Source organism: Emiliania huxleyi, assembly GCF_000372725.1.
Source record: "Emiliania huxleyi CCMP1516 chromosome Unknown EMIHUscaffold_17, whole genome shotgun sequence".
NCBI classification, from domain to species: Eukaryota; Haptophyta; order Isochrysidales; family Noelaerhabdaceae; genus Emiliania; species Emiliania huxleyi.
In genome coordinates this window covers 280,215-302,269 of record NW_005200881.1, presented here as the reverse complement: position 1 = coordinate 302,269, position 22,055 = coordinate 280,215, and the positions used below count along the sequence as shown (strand labels likewise).

General features: G+C 66.8%; 7 protein-coding genes across 7 annotated transcripts; 3 read left to right on the top strand and 4 right to left on the bottom strand.

Moving 5' to 3' along the window:
• Positions 1-235: 235 nt before the first annotated feature.
• EMIHUDRAFT_449489 (hypothetical protein) lies at positions 236-5,285 on the top strand (the record flags this gene model as incomplete). Its single annotated transcript, XM_005784420.1, has 5 exons — positions 236-244; positions 449-531; positions 896-2,618; positions 2,774-4,509; positions 4,587-5,285. The coding sequence occupies 5 exons, from the start codon at positions 236-238 to the stop codon at positions 4,885-4,887; spliced, it is 3,852 nt and encodes a 1,283-aa protein (XP_005784477.1). The 3' UTR covers positions 4,888-5,285.
• Positions 5,259-8,078, bottom strand: EMIHUDRAFT_449488 (hypothetical protein). Its single transcript, XM_005784419.1, has 6 exons — positions 7,167-8,078; positions 6,660-6,734; positions 6,099-6,588; positions 5,887-6,002; positions 5,689-5,817; positions 5,259-5,609 (listed from the first exon to the last, which is right to left on the bottom strand). Exons 1-6 carry the CDS (start codon positions 8,053-8,055, stop codon positions 5,476-5,478), a joined length of 1,833 nt encoding a protein of 610 aa, XP_005784476.1. The 5' UTR covers positions 8,056-8,078; the 3' UTR covers positions 5,259-5,475.
• Positions 8,079-10,278: 2,200 nt separating this feature from the next.
• EMIHUDRAFT_434183 (hypothetical protein) lies at positions 10,279-11,776 on the top strand. Its single transcript, XM_005784418.1, has one exon. The coding sequence runs from the start codon at positions 10,287-10,289 to the stop codon at positions 11,406-11,408; it is 1,122 nt and encodes a 373-aa protein (XP_005784475.1). The 5' UTR covers positions 10,279-10,286; the 3' UTR covers positions 11,409-11,776.
• Positions 11,777-11,895: 119 nt separating this feature from the next.
• EMIHUDRAFT_202596 (hypothetical protein) lies at positions 11,896-14,035 on the bottom strand (the record flags this gene model as incomplete). The annotated part of the gene is made up of 6 exons (XM_005784417.1): positions 11,896-12,123; positions 12,443-12,752; positions 12,839-12,961; positions 13,228-13,248; positions 13,480-13,803; positions 13,875-14,035. 6 exons carry the CDS (start codon positions 14,033-14,035, stop codon positions 11,896-11,898), a joined length of 1,167 nt encoding a protein of 388 aa, XP_005784474.1.
• Positions 14,036-14,612: 577 nt separating this feature from the next.
• EMIHUDRAFT_99044 (hypothetical protein) lies at positions 14,613-15,628 on the top strand (the record flags this gene model as incomplete). The annotated part of the gene is made up of 5 exons (XM_005784416.1): positions 14,613-14,744; positions 14,828-15,061; positions 15,097-15,158; positions 15,240-15,273; positions 15,479-15,628. 5 exons carry the CDS (start codon positions 14,613-14,615, stop codon positions 15,626-15,628), a joined length of 612 nt encoding a protein of 203 aa, XP_005784473.1.
• A 3,991-nt stretch (positions 15,629-19,619) lies between these two features.
• On the bottom strand, positions 19,620-20,433 carry EMIHUDRAFT_352574 (hypothetical protein). The gene has a single exon (XM_005784415.1). The coding sequence runs from the start codon at positions 20,367-20,369 to the stop codon at positions 19,785-19,787; it is 585 nt and encodes a 194-aa protein (XP_005784472.1). The 5' UTR covers positions 20,370-20,433; the 3' UTR covers positions 19,620-19,784.
• Positions 20,434-20,497: 64 nt separating this feature from the next.
• On the bottom strand, positions 20,498-21,888 carry EMIHUDRAFT_449486 (hypothetical protein). The gene is made up of 3 exons (XM_005784414.1): positions 21,224-21,888; positions 20,939-21,126; positions 20,498-20,737 (listed from the first exon to the last, which is right to left on the bottom strand). Exons 1-3 carry the CDS (start codon positions 21,872-21,874, stop codon positions 20,608-20,610), a joined length of 969 nt encoding a protein of 322 aa, XP_005784471.1. The 5' UTR covers positions 21,875-21,888; the 3' UTR covers positions 20,498-20,607.
• Positions 21,889-22,055: the final 167 nt, after the last annotated feature.

Below are 22,055 nucleotides of genomic sequence, written 5' to 3'. Positions count from 1 at the left end.
TGGCGACGACGGAGCGGGGCTGGCCGAGGTCTGTGTCGCGACCTGCGCCGCCGCCGCCACTGTGATTGGCACCGCCTCGTTGCCTGGCGCCGGCGCCGCGTGTCCGACCGCCGCGACGAGCTCTTCACGGGAGAGCTTGCTATCGCCGTCGGTGTCGAGCTTGTCGAAGAAGCGGAGCACGGTGCTGATGCACTGGGACGGGGAGTCCGCCGGAGGGTCCGCACTGATCGACACAATGGCTCGGGTAGGAGCGGCGGGCGTGGCAGCGGAGACGGCGACAGGGATGGCCGCGGCGACGACATTAGAGCCGGAGGCGGGCGAGGCGACGACGGCGATTGCGGAGGCTGAGGCTTCCGGTGGCACAGTGAGCGCGCCAGCGGTGGAGAGCGCGCTGGCGGCGGGCTCGGTCACAGTGGCCCTGGCCGCTCCGCTCGAGTCTGCCGTCGAGGTTGCCTCCACCGTCGGCACCACCATGGGCGCTGCTGCGGCGGAGAACGGCACTGTGGCCGCGGTCCCGTTGTCCTCGCGGCGGTGATTTTTGTGTTTTTCCCTCCCGTGGGTCTCGTGTGGAAAGGTGAGACACAGCAGAATGGAGAGCAGGGACAACATCACCTCTCTTGCCACAGCCGCCGTCCTCGGTCTGAACTCGCATTAATAAAAATCTCTCTCTCTACACCAGCGCGCAGCGCCAGGCCTGTGTATTTTCTTCTTTCTCAGTTCAATCCTTTTTGACGAGCAGTGGAGTGGGAGGCGCCGGGCGATAAACGCTCAAAGTGCTAGGGCTTCTCTGAAAGGGCAGTAGCGTTTCTTTTTGGCGTGATATCCACCTCCATTCGGCCAGACCGAGGCCAACCGCTCTTTTTGCTCTCCCTCTCGGCGGCGCTGCTGCTCGGAGACGTGCCATGATGCTCGCCCTCTCCGCGGCGCTGCTGCTCGGAGACGTCTACCTCCACAACCCGCGAGGCTCCAACAACAAGCTCAACGAGCAGAACAACAACGTCCAGAACAACAACCGTCTCTTCGACTCGCAGAACAACAACGCCGGCGGCTATCAGGTCGGCGACAGATGTGACCCCGTTTGCCAAGGCGCCGGCGGCCTCAACCCGGGCAGCACCGAGTACAATCGCAGCCTGCCCGGAGCCGCGCAGGGTCAGATGTACTTCTACGAGGGCAGCGTCCTCGAGTTGGAGTGGACCAATCAGCACGGATGCGGCAGCAAACAGGGCAACGTAGAGTGCGAAATCGTCATCCAGTACATGTGCAACGACGGAGCGGGGCCCTACTCGTCGCCAACTTTGCGGGACGGTCTCGAGTTCTCGAGGGTTGACGGCACCGCCGGCGGACCGCAGGGCCAGGCGCCCTCGGCTGGGCGCGCGAATGAGAGTCAGCGCGGTCTGCATGAATCTCTCGCCTGGTATGAGGACTGCAAGGCGCGCGAGCGAAACAAGGGGCTCTACATTGCCGATCAGAACCTCGGGGGCGGGCGCGACCGGGCAACCAACACCCGGCAGGACCGAGGAGCGCCGGCACAAAACAACGACAACGACAGAGAGGGGCTAGAGTGCCCAGAGGAGCGGGACTATTTTCCGTACTGGCACCCGACGCCGTGGCGCGACATCGCTGTCCTCACCGACGATCTCCGCCGCTGTGACTTTTACCAGGCCGCTTCCCAGAACGTGCGCGACTACGGCAACTGCTGCGACCCTGCAGTGCTGGCCGAGTCTGGTCACTGCCGTCAGCTGCAGGCTGCGGACGAAGCCGGCCCAAACAACGAGGCCGCCTGCGTGGCGCGCGGAGGCAAGTGGCGCGAGTACGGGCGCTGGGACACGAAGCCGCCGCGCTGTGGGCAGACGCCGTTCTCGCGGGACAACCATCTCGGGAACGCCGCACCCAGCGCACCGGGCACGCCCGACGCAGACCTCGCCGCGTCGCGCTTTGTGTGGAGCATCCCCGACGACGTTCTCGACGAGACGGGTGCCGACGAAGCCACTTGCGTGCTCCGACTGCGCTACAACGTCTCGACTACCGACTACGACGGATGGGCGGGCTTTGACGGTCGAAAGACGTCGCGGACGCCGGTGGACTCTGTCTTCAACGGCGGTGACGCGCTGATCAGCGGGAACGAGGAGGCCGACTTTGTGGGCTTCTCTCCGATGGAGGACCCGCCGCTGGGCACCGACCTCCGGCTCGAGCTCAACGTAAACACCGACCAGCTGGGCCGCACCTTCCAGGACCGCTCCCACACCTTCAAGATCAAGCGGCGACCGAGCAGCGGTCCGTGCGCCTCAGCTGGCATCTACAACCTCAACGTGCGCGGCCGGCGGGGAAACATCGTCCAGGTCTACCCCAGCGTCGAGTACGACTTTGTGCCCGCCAACCTCGAGGTGTCCGAGGGCGAGTGCGTTCACTTCCAATGGACTGGGAGCGACGCGAACCAGGGCGGCAACGACGGCAACGGGCGCGACAAGACCGACCGCTCCAACCTCGTCGAAGTTGCGAGCCTCGGTGACAGCCGCCCGGCGAGGCAAGCGTTCGCCAGCGGCGAGCCCGCCGTCGCGTCCATGTTCGTCGAACGGCAAGCGGTGGCCTGGTGGACCCACCGCTCGGACGAGGAGACCGTTCGCCGAATGGCCTACCTCGACCAGGCGGCTGCCCCTCACTCCCTCCCTCCTTCGCCCGGCCACCCAGCCTCCCGCCTCGGCACCCCCCCCCTCCTCACGCAACTGCCTTCCTCGTCCATTCCTCACCCGGGCCCGTCTCCCGCATGCCCCAGGAGTGGAACTACTCGATGGCGGGCGCCCGCACGCCGTCTCTGATCTGCGACGACGAGACCAACAACGAGAACGACGTGCGCGGCTGCAAGCACATCAACGCGGCGCCCGCCTACTTTGATGGCGGCCTCGTGCAGATGAATCGGCCGGGCACCTTCCACTACATCTCGACGCGCAACAACGACTTCTCCAACCGGAGCCAGAAGGCCACCCTCGTGGTCCGCGGCTGGAGGCTCACGCTCGTCGTCGCCGTCGGGGTCGTCCTCGCGGTGGCGTGCCTCTCGGGCGTCTGCCTGCTCCGGCGGCACGCGCGGCACCATCCAGACGGGCGCCTCGCGCGCTCGCGCCTCGGCGCTCTGCTCGTCAGATGCCCGTCCCTCACCGCCATGGTGCAGCGCTCGCTTGCCTGCCGCTACCCGGCCACCACCGCCCTGCTCTGCCTCTGCGCGGCCCTCTGGGGTGTCGGCTTTCGGCTCGCCCTCGAGCGGACCGGTGCCCCTCCGTCCTACCCGTATGCCAAGGGCTTTGGGATGGCGCTCAACGTGCTTTGCAATCTCGTCTTTGTGCCGGTGATGCGGAATCTCATCTCGTGGCTCCGCACCACCTCCGCGGCAGCCTTTCTCCCGGTCGACGACACCGCCTACTTCCACAAGCTCATCGGTGCGCTCATCCTCTCCGCCGCCGCCGGCCACATCGCCTGCCACTACTCCGCCTACTCGTGGCGCGCGACCTACGGCGCCGGTGGCAGCGTCGCGGGGCAGGCCCTCGGCCGATGGGACGGCTTGTCGGGCCACCTCATCGCGCTCTTCATGCTCCTCATGTCGCTGACTGGCCTGGAGCGCTTTCGCCGAGCGCGCTTCGGGCTGCCGGGCCGTCGTGGCAAGGTTGGCGGGTACTCGATCTTCAGCCACGTGCACAAGCTGTGGGTTCTGGTGCTGGCGCTTCTCTGGTTCCACTCGCGCAGCTTTTGGAAGTTCAGCCTCTTCCCCACGCTCCTGCTCGTCCTCGACAAGTGCATCGCGTTGCGCGCCAAGAAGCCGGTCGTCCTCGTCCGCGCGCACAGCCCGACCAAGGACGTTCTCGCGTTGACGCTGAGACTTTCCAGCGGGCGCCGCTTCAAGTTCAAGGCGGGGCAGTACGTCTTCCTCCAGTGCGGCGAGGTGAGCAGCGAGTGGCACCCCTTCTCCGTCTCGTCGTCGGCCGAGGACAACCACACCTTCAGCTTGCACATCCGCTGTCGCGCCGACATGGACTGGACATTCGCGCTGAGCCAGGCCCTGCTGCAGCAGGACTTGGTCACGGTGGCGCCCGCCGTGTCGGACGTCGAGGGCGGACCTCGTCCGAGCATCCGCACGAAGCGGCTGATGTCGCTGTCGGATGATGACCTGACGCGGGCGGTCGAGGCCAGCCCGGCCATCCCGGCGCCGCTAGGGGGCGTGCCTGTCGGCCGGTCATGCGGCCCGTCCCTCTGCGTGGACGGGCCGTACGGCAGCTCTTCGGAGGAGGTGTTTCATTACGAGGTTCTCCTCCTCGTCGCCGCCGGCATCGGAGTGACGCCCTTCGCGTCCATCCTGAAGACCTTGGCGCGGCAGGCGCAGACCAACCGCCTCGAGACGCCGCTCAAGCGCTGCTCCTTCTTCTGGATCTGCCGCGACGAGCGCGAGTTTCAATCCTTCAAGGACGTGCTCGTCGACATCCTCGCCGACACGGCCCTCGCCAACATCTTCGAACTGAACACGTGCGCGGCGCAGCTACAGTCGAAACGCGCGCATGATCACGTGACTGAACCCCCCCTTGCCCCTTCCTTGGCGACAGGTACATCACGGGAGAGGTCGACCTCAAGGCAGTCACCGCCGACGCCTCGTACAACCAGTTTGCGGGCAAGCCGGACTGGGGCCGCGTCGGCCGCGCACTGGGCGAAAGCTTCCCCGCTTCTGACGTCGGCGTCTTCGTCTGCGGGCCGAGCGCGCTGAGCAACCAGCTCTCCGCCATGTGCCGCACGCTGACCCCGCCCCGCCGCCGCGAACGCCGTAACTATGGCGCGGCAGCCGACGAGAAGTCTGTGTACGCGGAGCCGCGCAAGGGCAAGTTTGTCTTCCACAAGGAGCACTTTTGAGAGGAGACCAGACGCGACAGGACTCAGCGGACAGCGCTCGCGGCTGGGTCTGAGGACTTGCGCGGCAGAGTTGAGAGGGGCGAATGCGCGCGCGGCCGCGGGCCGGGAGCTGCTTCACCTTCAGGGGCTTCAGGCTTCAGAGCCTGCTGGGCCTGCGCCTGGAATTACTGAGTGGAATGCGAAACATGCCGCTGGATCTGGATGGGTTCGTCTTTCGAGGTGTCGCGAGGTTCCAGTTTGGTGTTGAGTTGTCGCACATGAGAAAGTTGAGACATGTCGCGAGAGCCGAGAGCGAGCTGGTTGGTTGAGTATATCGCGAGTTGGTGTTGAGTGTTGTCGAGCTCGAGGCCAGGAGGAACAGAGGATTGTAGTCACGTCACACGAAAAGTATAAGTATTAAGAAGAGGCGGAGCCCGATCCGGCACGAGCATGGGAACCGCACACGCACCTGTCACACGGCGCTCTCGGCGGCCGGCGGGGGATCCGAATCCATAACGACCAGTAGAGCACACACACCGTATCAGCGAGAGCGAGCAGACTCCAGTGTCCAGTCGTCCGACTCACGTACGTGCAGAAGAGTAGCCGGCCCTAGGGCAGCCGGATGTCGACGCGGTCGCCCGAACTCGTCGCGACAAACGCGACCGACGGCTCCGAGTCGCCCGTCGGCACGCCGCGCCGCCGGCTTGCGCCACAAGCGGCCGCCAGCCGCGCAAGGAAAGGGCCTACTTGCCGGCGCGGCCGCGTGAGGCGCATTGCACGCGTGAGGGAGCGAGGGAGCGGGGGGGCGGGGCAGGAGTGCACCGTCGGCGGCGGGGAGGCGTTGCGACGGCCCGCCCTGGAGAGCGATCTCGGCGAAGGAGGCGCCGGCGGTGGCCTCGAAGGATGCGAAGCGCCCGACCCCGACCTCTCGCGACCAGTCCGAGGGCGTGCCTAATCCGAGCGTGACCCGCGTGTCTCTCGGGTCGAGGAGGCGGGGGTCGCGCGCCCCGTCCGGCGCACTGGAAGGAGCGCTGTCGGTCGGGCTTCCTGCGGCGCTCCCTCCCGCCCCGCCGCGCCCCTCCGCCTCGTCCGGCAAGCGCGAGTAGCCGAGCGCCGAATACCACGAGTCGCGCCAGCTGCCCGACGCCGTGGTCGACAGCGGGCGGCGGCCGGCGGGGGTCGCTGGCGCAGGCGTCCTCGCGATTACGACTGGCGAGCGCGCCTGCGAGAACGCTGCGCCGTCGTCCTCTGCCGCCTCGTCTCCTCCCTCCGCCAACTCGTCGCCGCCCGGCGCAACGCGCTGCGCCGTCGCCGCGCGCCACGCACCGACCCCCGCCCAGCCGCGCGACTGGGCGGCCCGCTCGCGCGCGCCGTACTCGAGCGACCCCTTCCCCTTTGTCGACCCGTCCCCGGCCCCGGCCTCTGCCCCGCCCTCGCGCCACGAGTCGGACCGCGAGCCGAGCAGCGCCGCCGCGAGGGCGGGGAGGAGGAGGAGCAGAGGCAGCCAACGGGCGGTGCTCCCGGCACCCTCCCCTCCGCCAGCAAGCGGCGAGCAGCAGACGCCGCCCCCTCCTCCTCCGCCCTCTCCTCCTCCGCTAACGGAGGGAAGCGAGTCGGCGGCCGCGGCGCCGACCTCGAGGGAAAACGAGTCCATGAGCGCGAACCCGAAGTTGTGCGAGGACGTGTGCTGGGTCAGGCCGACACGCAGCGGCCCCGCGAGGCCTACTCGCACACACAGGCTGCGTGGGGAGGGGAAGCCTTGCCCGGCGGACCGTCTGCAGCGGCAAAGCGACCGGCGGATCCGACGCTCGGACCGAGCTGCTGCCAAGCCTGTGCGGCCGACGCTCGCCACCACGCCGAGAGGTTGCCTGGCCGGGACGAGGAGAGGCGCAACCTCTGAGGGGTCTCGCCGATGCGACCGTCCTTCTCCGCCCTCTGCCCGCGGGTCTGGGAGAGTGTGTGTGGGCGCAGGAGGGAGTGAAGGAGTAGGAGGGGTGTGTGGGAGGGTGTGGGAGGGTGTCTGCTCAGTCTAGAGAGGTTGCCGTCCGAAGCGCGCACGAGCCGCAGCCAGACGGGGGCGCGGCGACGGCCCGGGTGGGGGGCGTGGCTCGAGAAGGGGGGCACGCCTGGCCGGAGCAGAAGGTCGGAGCAGAGGCGAGTCAACGCGTCTCGGCGAGCCGACGCGGGAGAGGAGGCGGGAGAGGAGGCGGGAGAGGAGGCGGGAGAGGAGGCGGGAGAGGAGGCGGGAGTGGCGGGGAGGGGGCAGGGAGGGAGGAGGGGCGTAGCGAGGCGGGGCGCACCGGCGGGCGCGGCCTGCAGCGTGGTGGCACGGGACTGCGCTGACAGCAGCGCCGCCCACTCGGCCGTCCTCTTTGCCGCCAGCGCCCCGGCAGGCTGCGGCCTTGGCCGAGCCTCTGCTGCAGTGGCCAGCAGTCCAGCCGCGGACCACTGCACGTCGGAGCACTGCAGCACCCGCACCGTTGCGGCGAACGGGCCGCGCGGCACCTCTCTCCACAGAAAGGGAGCCGCGCCGCCGCCCGACGGCGGCGCGTCACACCCTCCAGAGGAGAGCTCGACGGTGCCGTCCAGAGACTGGCGCGCGAGCTCGACTGCGCAGCCGCCGCCGCCGCCAAGCCGCATCCCGTCCCACGCCGTCGCGCACTGCGCGGGCGATTCGCCGCCGAGGAACTCGCACCAGCCGCCCGGGCGGAAGTAGACGCTGAGGCGAGCGACCACATCCGGGCCGTACTCGAGCGGCAGCGCGGCGACCTGCACGCGGCTCCCCGCCTCCACCACCCGCGTGAAGGGCAGGACGGCCTCGCCCGCCTCGCAGGCGCACCCATCTGCGAGCGAAAACCCATCCACACAAGCGCCCTCGGAGACGTGGTCATCGGAAAGGCAGGTGGACGCTGGCGGGAGGGCGCCCGGCTCCCAGGCGGACTCGCCGACGAGCACGTGCTTGAGCGAGCTCGGCGCCCGCCCAGACCATTGCAGCGTAACCTCGCCCCACACGACGCCCGAGTCGGTGACGCGGAGAGTCCCATCCTTTCCAGTCAGGAACTGCGGGCTGCTCAGATTCGCGGCCGGCACGAGCCAACGGTAGCCGGTCCACGGCAAGTCAACGTGCTGCGACCAGGCGAGGGGGACGGGCCGGCTGCTGGAGAACGGGAGTGGTAGAGCGGCGGACATCCCACACCGACTTTGTCGGGGCCGGTACAGATCGCGCGCGCTTTCGAGGTTCTCTGCTCGCCGTTATGTTGTGGGCCGACGAGTTTCTTTTTGGTAGAATCTCCAAAAGAGGCGGGCCCCAACAACCTACCCCGCAGGCCAGGGCAGGCTGCGCCTCGCCGCCAGCCAGGCCGCCGTGACGGCCTTCGAGCAGGCGACGACGGGCGCGGCGGAGAGCCTGCCGACGCACCCCGGCACGCGGTGGAGAGGCAGCGCGCCGGTCTGGACGCGGTAGCCAGCGACGGCGAGCGCCCACGGCCACACCTCGTTGTGCGTGCCCCGGAGGAAGCCGCGGGCCCACCTCACCGGCGCCTTGGCCAGCGTCGCCCCCCTGATTGCCCAGGCCAGCCACCCTGCCAGCTCACGAAGCGCGGAGGCCCACCTTCCGATGCGGCGGCCGGCGGGGCTCCGGGCGAAGCGCATCACCTCCCGGTAGAGGACGTACTCCTGCCCCAACAGGCTGCGCTCCAGGCGCGCCTCCAGGCGGATGGCGGACCCAAAGGCGGAGCGCGCCCCGCCGAAAAGGAGCCTGCAGAGGGCAAAGAGCCACCCGAGCGGACGGCGCAGCAGCCGCGGAGCGAGGGTGACCAGCTGCACCGTGGCCGTACGCATGCGGAAGGCGTTCAGGTATCGCACCTCGCGCAGGGCGCTCGTGAGCTCAAACGCCCCCACGAGCGCGGGAGCGAAGAGGGCCAGCGCCTCTGGTGAAGGCGGGGAGGGGAGGCGGTCTGCGAGTGGTAGCCGACGCTCGCATGCAACCGCCAGCCCCGCCGCCGTCCCCGTGACGGCGATTGCCGTACGCGCTACCTGCTTGCCGATCCGCTGCGCGCTCGCCCTACGAGCCGCCTCCTGCGCCCTGGAGCCTGAGGAGAGCGCCTTCTTGACCGCCTCACGCGCCCGCTCGGCCGCCTCGTTCAGCGCGCGCTCCTCCTCGCTACCCCAAGCGCTGGAGAGCGCCTCGTCGAGGTCGACAAACACGCTGGCATGCTCCGGCGTGAAGATGGCTCGCTTCGCGGCGAGGTAGCGGAGGCTCTCGTGGAGCTCCGACGAGAAGTGGTCAAAGACTGCCGTCGCTGAGCGCGCAATCACCACGCCAAGCGCCAGCCCACCCGGCAAGGCGCGACGCAACGTGGTAGCACCAGCCTCCCACCCGAGATGGCGCGACGCGGTCGAAGCGAGAGCCAGCAATGCGGCGCGCATGGCGAACTTTCTCAGCCTGCCATTATTGGAGCGCGGGACTGCAAACACGTCCACGCGGGCGACGAGGAGTCCGCACAGGCGAAAGTAGAAGTGGGCTGCAAAGAAGAGCTGCAGCACCGAGCGGCCGAGCGGTCGGTCAACAAGCCCCGCGTGCCTGAGAGGCTGGAAGAGGAGCCACACGCCCATCAGACAGCGAAGGGCGCTGATTGCGGATCGGTGGTCGTCTTGACGCACCCTCTCCTCCATCATGACTCGAGCCTGTGTGGCGGCGAATTGCAAGACACCACCGCCTCGCAGCCGCAAGATGCCGGAACGGAGCCGGGGCCGCGCGGGATGTGCCAGGAAGCAGGAGCAGATGGCCGGGCACACATCCGCGGCTCCTACGCCCAAGTGCCCGGCCGCCGCCGAGAGGCACAACGACATCGGCGGAGCTCTCGTGCGACTTGACGAGTATGCGTGCGTCCCCTGGAACGGTCGGCGCCGGCCAAAGGATATCCACCTCGAGAACGTCCGGATAGGCCAGGTGTGTATTCTTTTTGCTTGGCCTTACATCATGATGAAATTCTGCAAAAACCCTGGCCGGCCCCTGCGGTGCCCCTACCTACCTACCTACCTACCTACCTACCTTACTTAGGGAAACTAAAAAAGAAATCACTCGATCGGGCGGGATTTCTTTTTCTGCTGTGAAAATTCCAGCGTGAAGAGAGGGAAAAATCCGACGGGAGGGCCCAGACCTACCCTTCCACCCTGTTATAATGTACGGCTATGCAAAAAGAATACACGCCTGGATAGGACCGGTCCTGGGCGCGGTCCGGCCACACACACACTCACACACACGGCCGCTGGGACGCACGCGCTTGTGTCCGGCGGACGCAAAGATGGGCTGGGTGGCTGTCTGCGCGCTGCGCGAGGTTGGACGGGAGCCCGTTCGCCACTCGCTGCCTGATGGCACCGACATCGTCTTGATCCGTCACGGCGGCCGCCTGCTTGCGATGAGCAACAGCTGCCCGCACAAGAAGGCCAGTCTGCACCGCTCTGGCGACATTGAGGACCTCGGCGGAGACCTTGGGCTCTGTTTGCGATGCCCGAAGCACAAAAGCAAGTTCGGTGGGGGCCTCTTTGTTTCTTTCGCCACCGGCAAATGCACGACCCGCCGCCAATGCAGTCGCTCGGACGACGTGGCGGCATGGGCGGTTCCGACTTACCAGACAAAGGAGGAGGACGGTGTGATCTTCGTTCGCAGGCTCGCGGAGCACGCTGCACCAGAGCCTGCGCCGGCCGCGCCTACGAGAGCCGCGGCTGATGAGCAGCATGCCAGGCTGCTGGCTGCCAAGCTGCTCCGAATCCGCGCCCTGAGCCCCGACAGCGACGAGTACACTCTGCAGCTGGTTGAGGAACGGGACCGTGCCGCCTTTGCGCAGGAGCCGGCGGCCATGTGGCACCTCTGGCTGGCCATGGGGGGAGTAAGCCGCGAGTACACCCCGACGAGCACCAGCGAGGACACAACGCGGAGCGGGCTGATCACCCTGGTCATCAAGCTGTACTCCAAGGGTGAGATGTCGGACCAACTCGCGAGGGCGGCGATTGGAGACCTAGCCGCAGTTAGTCCGCCGAGGGTGACGCTGAGGATCCCAGCATTCGATCTCGCTCCGACACCGCGCGGGCTGACCTTCAATCTGTTGGCTGGCGGGACTGGCGTCGCGCCGTGCTTGCAGTTCCTGCGCCGGGCCAAGGCGGCAGCGGCGTGCGTGCAAATGCTCTACTCGTGCTGGACGCTGGAGGATGCGCTGCTGGCGGCTGAGCTGGAGGATCTCGCCGCCTCCTGGCCCGAGCGGGGCTTCCGCTACGCGTACGTGCTCACGAGGGAGAAGGACAGGGCAGTGCTAGTAGATGCGAGGGAGCCCAAGCGGAGCCGGACCGGCGGCGCCGCTGCTGTCCGCGGCCGGCGTATTGACGCGGCGATGATGCGTGAGCACCTGGTGGATCGACGACAGGACGCAGTGGTGATGACCGTTGTCAGCGGCCCGTCGGGGTTCAACGCACGCTGCGAGGAGTTGGTGCGCCGCAACCTGACGCCGGAGGAGCGAGGAGAAGTTGTCGTGCTGGATGCCTGAGGCTGGAACGCTGGATGCGCCCCGTCTTACTCTGAGCACTTGCGTGCTAGCCTCACCATTTGCTTTGTCATTCGCGGGGCGTCTCAGAGTGCGAGTGTGCCCGCGAAAAGTCCGCTCTGCGCTCTCTAGGTAGCGAGGGATCGAGGGTGCAGTCCGTGAGCCCGTGTGCGCGTGTCTCGTGCTGTCTCCATCTCTCTCTTTGTCTCGATCTGTCCACTGAGCACTGCCAAGTACTGGTTGTGTGACTCCGCCGTTTTCAACACCGTGTCGGCCACGAGTGGATACCTAGGTACGGCTTGCTTAAGCGTTAAGGGTAGTGTGGTCGTTTGCGCGTTGGAGAGGGTTTTGTATGATAAAAAACAAAGGTGAATAAAGACAACACCGCACCCCGTTGTATGCAACTCCGTGAACCCGTGCGTCGAGAGAGGCCGCTCGAGTGACTGCGATGTCGAGCGATGTATCAGGGGGACGTATACACAGCGTCACTTCACGCGGCGCCGGACTCGCCCGCCTCCGCGGCGGGTGGCTGCACCCACCCCGCCCCGACGCAATAGTCCCACAGCATCGCCGCGCGCGCCGTGTCCACTTCCGGCCGGAGCACCGCCGCCGCCTCCCTCCTGGCGAGGCCGCCGCCGGCGAGCGCGGCGAGCACGAGCTGGCGCTTGGCACGCGGCAGCAAGTGGCGCGGCAGCGCGAGCCGCTCGCACAGCTCCGCCTCTTCGCTCGACAGCAGCGACGGTGCCTCGGCCCGGGCGGAGGCGGCGGCGGCGGCGGCAACCTCGGCGGCGGCGGCGGCGCCCCGCTCCGCCGCGTCGTCCTCCGCGGCGGCCGCGCGCCGCGCCGTGCGCGACGCGCCCGCGACCTTGCGGTGGCCGGTCCCCTTGCCCTGGGAGCCCTTGCCGAGCCCGGCGGGCAGCCTCGCCGGCGGCGGCCGAGGAGGGCGGCTCGCCTCCGCCTACGCGGGGCCGGTTCCGAGACGGTTCCGAGACGGTTCCGAGACGGTTCCGAGACGGTTCCCCCCCTTCCCCGAGGACGAGCGGGCGCGCCTCTCGCAGCGAGGTGATGCCCTTGGCGGCGGCCGCCTGCAGGTGGCGCAGGTCGAGCGCCATCCCCTGCTGCTTCAGCACCGACTGGACCAGCTCCTCGTGCTGCGCCGCGCTGTGGAAGCGGGCGAGCGGCCGCAGCCGCGCGCGCGCCGCGACCTCCGCCACCGGAGCGATCCGCTCGATCTCGATCTGCTCGTGCACGTCGTCGAGCAGGTCGCGCGCCACGACGAGCTCGTGCCTCCACTGCCGCCCGTCGAGCGTCGCGTTGTACGTGTGGAGCTTCTGCATCTTCTCGCGCCTGCTCGCAGCCGCGGACGCGTCGCAGTCGCGCCCGTGGGGCGTGAGAGAGAAGCTTCCGCAGTCTTCTCTCGCGTCTCGGTCGACGCCACGCCGGCCTCGACCGCCTCGAGCTCGCCGGGCACGAACTCGATCTCCGAGACGAGCGCCTCTGCCTCGTCCTCCCACTCGACGTCAAACTCTTGCCGGAGAGGCATCCAGCCCTGGTACCTGCTCTCATCATGATTCCTTGAACTGAAGCGAAGGGCATCCGGTCTTGGTGCCTGGGAGAAGGGCAAGAAGGTTGCAGGAAGCGTCCGAGGAGGGTGCTAAGCGCGGCCAGAGAGAGAGAGAGAGAGAGAGAGAGAGAGAGGGAGAGAGAGAGAGAGAGAGAGAGAGAGAGAGAGAGAGAGAGAGAGAGAGAGAGAGAGAGAGAGAGAGAGAGAGAGAGAGAGACGCGCGCGCGAGAGAGAGGGAGGCACGCCACCCGCGCGCACCGAAACTCCTCCTCTGGAGGCCTTGGACCAACCTCGCTCGGGTCCGGGCCGGGCACGCCGCCAGAGCTTCCGGCACCGTCCGCGCCTCCGCTGTCCGCGCCGGCCGCCGTGTCTGGCGGCGGCGCGGCGGGCACCGCGTCGCTGTCGGTGCGACGGCGCTTGGCGGCACTGCCGTCCGCGGCGCCGCCCTCGCCCTCCGCCGCGCCTCCGCCCTCGAGGCCCTCGAAGTGGGGCGTCGGGAAGTGGGGCGACTCGAGGTAGCAGCGGCGGTAGTGCCGCTCGACGGCCTCGCGCGAGCGGCCGCCACCGACGTGCTCGGCGATGTCCATCCAGTTGCCAAACCCGTACAGCTGCACGCCCTCGAGCAGCCGAAGCTCGTCGGTGCCGCGCCAGCCAACCTCGAGCAGCGCGTCGGAGCCGACGTCAATCACGCGGTACTTGTGCGCGGGCGTGTGGCCGCGCGTGTGGATGGAGACGCCCGCGCGCAGGCAGTCGACGCAGAGCAGCAGCCGCGGCGTGCACTCGGCGCACTCGATCCGCACCTCTGCGCCGAGCGCGCGGCGACAGTATCCGCACCTGCGAGGCGCGGAATCTCGGGTGGGTCTCTACCGCTGCATCTCGGGTGGGTCTCTACCGCCATCTCTCACCCGTCGCGCGGCTCAAAGGCGCAAAGCTCCTGAGCGACTTGGTTTCGCATGTCGACGACAATTGCACCGGAGATTCGTTCGCGGGTGGGGCTGCGAGGGAGCAGGCGGCGCGATGGGCAGGGCTCGCAGGTGTATTTTATTTTTGCTTGGGCGGACAGCATGACGGGGTAGGTAGGGTAGGTCTGGGCCCCCCCGTCGGGTTTTTGCCTCTCTTCACGCCGGAATTTTCACAGCAAAAAAAGAAATTTTCCGGCGAAATCACGATGTCAACCCTCCCCAAGTGTGGGTGATCTGATGCTTGTATGGCCTTGAGAGTGGCCTGCCATGCCACAGGAAGGACTGTGGTTGCAGGAGAGTACCACCAGCCATCACTTTAGTTGGTATAGTACCCCACCTTCACCCCGCCAGTGATTTCTTTTTTAGTTTCCCATAAGTAGGGTAGGTAGGTAGGTAGGTAGGTAGGGGCAGGGCAGGGGCCGGTCAGGTTTTTCCAGAATTTCATCATGCTGTCCGCCCAAGCAAAAATAAAATACACCTGGGGCTCGCTGTAAAAATCGACTGTACAATGCCAGTATGTCATCTCCCCCAGGACGGGGAATCACACACCTCTCCTTAAAATCCCTGTGTGGTGGCGGCGTGCCGTCCTCCCATTCCTCCCTGTCTTTCTTCAAAAAAGAAAAATGCGGTCTTGGCGCGCGCGGCGGGTTTGACCAGGGGTGCGCACACCAGAGCCCCCACATGAGCCAGTTCTCTGCAGCCGCCTCCGACGCGGCCTTCCTGAGCGGCGACACGCTGGTGGTCGTGGTGCCCAAGCTGCGGACGGCGCCGATCCGATTGCTCTGCGGGCGGGAGGTCGAGCTCACACCACCGGTGCCAGTCGAGGCGCGAGCGAGCGAGAGGCGGCGGCGCAGCACGAGCCCTCTTTCGGCGCCACTATTTCCGCTCGCGCGTAGGTCCCGCTCTGGGTGGCTGCGTACCTCAAGAAGCGCGACAAGTGTTTCATCAAACTGCCCGAGTGGCTGGAGCCGGACAACCTGCAGGCCTCTCTCGCCGAGGAGCGCGACAACCCCGACCGCTTCTCGGCGTTGCCGCACCACTACGTCGAGATTGCAAAGGAGCTGCTGCAGATTGCGAGCGAAGACCTGCCCGAGGCCACCCGCTCCCTCTGTCACCGGCCGCACGCTTCCGTTCCCACACACTCCTCGCCCCTCTGTCACCACAGGCCAACAAAATCCGTGGGCTGGTCGCAGACATCGAGGACGTGCGGCGAACCAAGCTGCAGACGTGCCTCCCGCCTTGTCCCCCCCCCCCTCCCGCTCCCTTCCCCCCCCCTGCTCCCGCTCCACACCCGCCCTGGACGCGCAGGGGCTTGCGCAACCTCGACGCAGACACGACGCTGGTGCGCTGCTCGCTGCTGTTGCGCCCCCCCCCCGTCGCGCCCGCCCTCACGTGCACCCGACTCGTGTGGTAGGTGCACCTCAAGCACGTCTCTGCGATGGAGCTGCACGGCATCCGCAAAATCGCTGCAAAGGCGAGCGGCAGCTGCTCGACATCGCGCACGCGACATCACACACGTCACACACCACCCCTCCTCCCGCCGCCAGGCCCTCGACCACATGCAGAAGGACGCCGCCGCGGCGCGGCAGGGCGGCGGGACAGCCGCGGCCGCAGGCGGAGACGCGTCTCAGACGGGGGCGGACGTGCGCGCGGACAACACCGGCCGGCTGCTGCGAGCGCTGCAGGGGCGCAGGTAGCGGTGCCATATGTACGGGGGCGGCCGCCGCGCGCGCGGTCGCACTCCGCTTGGCGTTGCTCCGACAGAGCCTCTCGTGCATCACACGGCCAGGCTCGCTCAGGGTGTACTCGGGGCGCGACGCATCGTTCGCCAGTCCCACTCCTACAGAGGTACTACAGTGACGGAGAGCTGGCTTCCGTGTCATCATAACTATTGTTCCGATTTTGTGAATAAATAATAACGGACTCGAACACCTCTAGGGCGGCTATACTAGGATATGGGCAAAAAGGAACAAGTCCCACCCGTGGGCGTGGCCGTGCGATCTTCTTACATCTTTCGGTGTGCAGGGTCGGACTTTTGTTGTGCTTGTGGGGGGTGGTGGTCGCCTCGCGGGGCTCCGGCGCGCGCGCGCGCGCGCGCGCTCTCGCCCTCTCGCGGTCTCGCGCGCGTCTCTGCTCCGCGTCTCCGCCTCCCGATCGTCTGCTCTGCGTCGTCTGGCGACCAGACCGCGGGTGGGGTCCTCCATACTCGGTTGAGGTCGCCGCCCTCCTCGTCCGCCTCCGCTCCCCAACACCCCCTCGTGTCGGTCACCGGGCTCCGCTACCAATAGGATGTGTGTGAGGCCTCATGTTCATGTTCATGTGAGTCATGTCATCAGCCCTCTCTGTGCGCTCGGCGGGCGCTCTCGGTTGTTCTGGTTGTCCCGCCCCCGGGCCCGAGTTGCGCTGTCACATGGACACAACGGCCTGGTTTGAGGTGGCGATCTTCGTCCTTTCGGGCCTTGCCTTCCCGCTCTGCTGCTGCATCCTACTCGCCACCAGCCGCGTCGGCATTCGTTGTGCCCGAGCGGCGGGCCTTGATCCTCTCCTTGGGGGCCAGCGAGGCGACGATGCCGATGGCGAAGAGGAAGGCATTCTGGATCCACTGGCTAGAGTGGCGCCGTGCAAGACCCTCCGTGTCACAGTGCGGCTGGAGGAGGACCAGGGCGGTGAGGAAGTGTTACTACTGGACGTGTCAGGGCTCGCCACAGTCGCCGATGTCCGGGCCGCTGTCGCCCGGCGTGTGACCGCAAGCGAGGCTGCAGCGGCGGAGTTGGAGCGCGAATTGGTGGCGAGCTGCATGGACGAGGAACGCAGTCTGCTAGTCTCACTGCCTGGTCGCACGCCTTTGTCGTCGCTCGCGGGGATTCGCGAGATCGTTGTGCGACGCAAGGCTGCAGAACGCGAGGGGCATCTCGATGAGGACACGGGCACAAGCTCGCGCCTCCAAGGCCTCCCTCGGGCCGTCGCCGACGCTATTGGAGCCGTTCACGAGCGCTCTCGGGCCGCGGCAGTGCCGCACGAATGCCACGAAGGTGGCGGCGGCGGCGTTGGAAGTGAGTGGGCGAGGGAAAGAGACGCAGAGATTTTGTTGATGATGGCTGCTCGACGCGAGCGGCTGGACAGTTGCACACCGGAGTCGGGCGAGGCCCCCGTCGGCATTGGTGTTACAGCCACCATCACCACCACTGCTGCCAGCCCTGATGCTGCAGGCGTCAACACTGCCGTCCCACCACCTCCGCCTCTGCCACCTCCACCACCGCCTCTGCCGCCACCTCCGCCTCCGCCGCCGCCGCCTCCGCCGCCGCCTGCACCGCCGCCGCCGCCCCCGGCTCGTCCTCCGCCCCTTCCGCCATCTGCAAGCGTCCAGGAGCAAGCCTCCACCAGCCCAGGTGGCAGCTTCCTGCTTTCGCCCGAGTTTGCCTCCAAGCTGGAGCGGCGGCGTGCGTCACTCGATGCGGCGGAGACGGCGCAGCCGCCGCCTCCTCCCGGCGTCCCGCCTCGTGGCGGTGAGGGGCAGCCGGTTGGGCGGCAGACGACCTACTCACAGAATGGCAAGTCCGAGGAAATGTCCTACCTCGACCAACTGGCAGAACGGATCGCGCAGCGCAAGAGCCAGGGCCGAGGGCAGGGTCAGAGCCGCGCACAGTCCGAGGCGACTCAGGTGCCGGTGCCTGACTCACCTCAACTGCCGGTGCACGAGATCTGAGCATCTCCTGCCCCGAATAATACCTCTACATATCGGTCCCAACCACTCCCGCCCGATTGCAGCTCGATCAAGTTCGAGAACACAGCTCACAGAGGTGCGAAGAAAGCCCATCGGTCAGACGGGCCTTTCTGGTCTCGGGGTGGCCACAAAACCCGCCGATATCAAGTGACTCGAGGTGCGTGGTGACCGGCGAGATGGTGTATGTGCGCAGTGGCTGCGCGCAGAGAGAGAGAGACGCGGGATGTGTGTCTTCAGTCGTTTACTTGTTTGATTTTTCGTTGTGTTTGAATTTTGTGCCGGCCTGCCGCCGGCGGGGGCGTAATGGTACGGGGACGCGCGGGCACGCAGGACCATGCACAGGCAGGCCTGCGTGCCTTCGGTATGTGCGCACGCCTGTGCCGGACTTAACACTTATGATCAGAGGCATCCTCGTCCGCCTCCTCCTCTCCTTTCCTAGCCCCTCGCTCTCTTGTGTTGTCTCTCCACACGGGGGGGCTTTTTTGTGGAGTCCTCTCTCTCTCTCTCTCTCTCTCTCTCTCTCTCTCCCTCCCTCCCTCCCTCCCTCCCTCCCTCCCTCCCTCCCTCTCCCTCTCCCTCTCCCTCTCTCTCCCTCTCCCTCTCCCTCTCTCCCTCTCCCCACTCCCTCTCTTTCCTCTTTCTCTTTCAGAGCCCATTACCGAAACACGTAAAACGAGCGCCCGAGCGCCCGGCCCGGCGCGCCGCGGCGGTTGGGCACCCCACCGTTCTTGGGACGCGCTGGCGCTCGCCAGCGATCGTCCCCTTCCCCTCCCCCCTTTTTGCTTTGAGACTGTCGCTCCGAGAAAGCTCGTCTCGCAGCTGCGAGAAGGTATAAATAGGATAAAACGGACACCTCTACTGTGAGATGGGTTAAAAAAGAACAGGTCCCCGCCCTTGGCCTTGCGATCTTTGTGCAGGGTTCTTTGTGGGTGTGGTCGGCGACTAGCCGGGGTCGTCCTCCCGATGGGGGACTAGCACTAGCCGTCTTCCACATGGTCCCTCGGGTCCCTGCTGCTCCTAATCTCTTCGTACATCCTCCTGCTGATCTCCGCAAAGTCCTGCTCCCTCCCTCGTCTCGCCCTGCGCGTCTGCTCCGCCTCACCGTCTGCTGCCCTGCGTCGTCTGGCGACGGGTCCTCCATAGTCGCGCGGTCGAGGTCGCCGCCCTCCTCGTGCCTCTTCCCAACGTTCCCTCGGCGGCCGATGCCGTCTGCTCCGGCTCCCCACTCCCCGGGTCTGCCCTGCTCTCGTCTGCGCTAGTTTCTGCTTCGTCACCACCGGCGTCTCTCCTCTTCCTTCTCCCCTTCTTGTATGCTTTGCACATCGCGTCGATTCCTTTTGCGAGAAGGTATATTTTCCCCACGGCGCGCGAAAAGGCAGGCCACAAGAAGGAAAGTGACGATGACATGGAATGTGTGTCCTCCGGGTCCGGCTCTAGCGCGTCTAAAGGGGAAGGACCCTGAGTTGAACAGGGGTTGTGCGCCAAGCCCTCCTGCTCGGCTCCAGCGAGTAGACAAGTGTTACCATTCACAGAGGAGAAGGATATGACCTCAAGGCTGATGTGACCAAGCGCTGGTAGCCTGGTTTTACCTCACACCCATGGTCTCAAAGACACAGTGTGCCGGCAGTCGCCGCGCAGTGTCGCTCACACAAGCCGCAGCACAAGTGACTGAGGGCCAGTGAGGGCGAGCCCATCGCTGTGACAGCTGTGGCAGCCGCACAGTGGGCTTGTGGGCTGTGCCATCTGTGCAGAGTGTGTGAGCAGCAGAGGAGCTTCACTCCAGGCTTCAGGCGCAAAGAGCTGCATGCCACCGAAGGCGCTGTCGAGGTTCGCCGAGCGCGGCGCACAGGTTGGAGGAAGCCGTCACCGACGAGCGCGTTGGACTTTTCACTCCGGACAAAAAACGCGGCACAGCTCGGGACGGTGCGGGGCGTGCCACACAAACTTAGCGCCCTCGTAGACTGAGACAGTATAGAGTTAGTCTCAACGCTCAACGTACCGCAGTGCGTGACCCTGCGCAGCGCCCGCCGCGTGCTGACTATCATGAACCTGAGAGTGTTGAGGGGCTTGGGCTGACACAGCCACAGATGCGCCACCGCCTTTTACTCTGTACGAGGCGCGCGCTCTCTCTACTGCGGTGCCCATGTCTCCATAAGAGATCTCTCACCGATGTCGCCGGATGCCACGTACGGGCACACGCTCGCCGGCAGGTCGGTGTAGGCGAGCTGTGGCTCGGCATCGCCAATCGCAAAGGACAGCGTGCGTGCCTCCATGTCGAGAATGACACGCACTGGCGTGCCTCTCTTGACGCGGTCGCCGTCCCACAGCGGGTTTTTGGCCCCGTTGCTGCGCGCAGCCGCCATCGCAGCCGAGCCGGTGCTCAGGAACCCCCGAGAGCCGTCCATCCGCGTGTAGCCCATCCCGCGGGTGACGTTGTGCGCGACGCCCGAGCACAGGGTGCCGTCGCAGAGGTGCAAGGCCCAGGCAGAGGTGTCGCTAGGATAAGTTCGCTTGTCGCACGCATCCGCAGCGACGCCGACGTAATTGTTCGGGCTCCAGTTTGGAGCCTTGACCACCCACTCGTGCCTTCCGGCGGTGAGTTCCTCGCCGAGCGCTGCGTCGAACCCCTTGTACAGTGTCCGCTTCAGCGAGGTCGTCATGCTTTCCGCGTCCTCGTTCACGGTGAGGTTTCCATCGAAGGCTCGCCACGGCATCGTTCGTTTTGTGGCGGGCAGACTGGCTGGCAGACGGGCCTCGATCACGCGACCAATGGCGGAAGGGTGCTGGAAGTGAGCACAGGGGCCGGCTCCACAAGAAAAAGAAATTGTGCGCTTTTGGTCATAACCAAACGCAAAACTTGTGTTTCCGTTTACGCACAGCTGCTCCAAGTCGCCCGCACCGGCGAGTGCGCGGTGATGCAGGAGACCACGGACCCACACCAAGCGCGCCAAATCATGCCCGCAGCCGGATCTGCGCCGCCTCAACCTCGCTAAACATCTTCCCCGCGTCTGCTGCTCCCGCCGCCAGCGCGACATCGTACGTGCCGTCCTCATTCACGTCCGCGATGCTCGCCGGCTCCCACCTCCCGCCGCACAGCATCTCGACGCGCTGACCCTCGGAGAAGGTCCCGGCGCGTGCCGCCGCCGCCGCAGCCGGCTTTCGCCGCTTGGCGAGCGGCGCGTCCTCCTCGTCCTCCTCCTCGTTCTCCTCGCCGCCACCGCCACCGCCACCGCCACCGCTCTCGCCCCCCCTCGCCGCGCCGTCACCGCCCGCCGCTTGCCACGCGCCGTCTCCCGTCAGCCGCCGCATCGTCGCTTCGTGCCCCATCTCCTTGAGCTCGTCCAGGTGCTCGCAGTAGAGCCGGATCTTCATGAGCGGGTGGTTGAGCAGCCAGCCGTTGGACGTGTCGAAGGGGCCGCGATCTGGCTGCTTGACGATCCTCTCTCCGCCGACGGTCCGACCGACCAGGTCCTGGGCGAGGCGAGGAGGCCCGCTCTTGGGTGGCGAGGGGGCGGCGAGGGGGTGGCAAGGGGGCGGCGAGGGGGCGGCGAGAGGGTCCGCATGTCACCTCCGGCGCGCGCTTTTGAGGCATCCACACTTGCGCCTCGGCCCGCAGCGCGTCCACCTGCTCCGCCTGGATGCCGAGTCCGATCGGCCGCCCCTTGCCGAAGGCGCCGCCTCGCTTCTCCGTCGTCACGCCAGCGCCGGAGACGAGGCAGAAGACCTGCTTCAGCACGGACTTGAGGTTCTGGCGCGAGAGGGACGACTCGCCCTTGCCGCCGAAGCGCGCAGTGAAGATCACAAATGGCGCGAGCCACTCCTGTGCGCCGTCCAGCCGCCGCATCTCCTCCTCGCCCAACCGCTCCACCCACGCCATGCGGAGCACATCCGCACGAAGCGCGTCGCACCAGGCCTTGAGCTCTGGCGCCGTCATGGCCGAGACGTCGTTCGGATCGCGGTACGCGGGATGGTCCTTCTCGCCATCCGAGTCGACGAGTCCCCCGTTGGCAGCGGCCTCGCCAGACAGGCGGCGAGAGCTGCGGCGTGCGGATGGGTCGGCAGCCGGCCTCTTGCTTCGCGCCTTGGGCAGCTTGGGCCTGGAGGCGGCGGCACGCAGGCCGGCGACTGCATCGCCGAGGCCCATGCTCTCGAACGCGAGCTGGTTTTTGCGGATGGTCTCGAGGCGGGCCAGTTCGTACTCGGAGAGTGCCTCCGTCATCGGTAGCAACGGCGTCGGCGCTGGTGCACGAAAAAAAATTTTTCTCGGGCGCTTTCTGCAGGTCGGGCGGGGTTTGTTTGAGGCGCCACGGATCCACTGGGTAGGTATAGGGAGGGAGGCTGCCGCGTGTTTTTCTCCCGCCGTGCGGATTCGGGTCTTCTACTACTCTTCTACTCTTCTT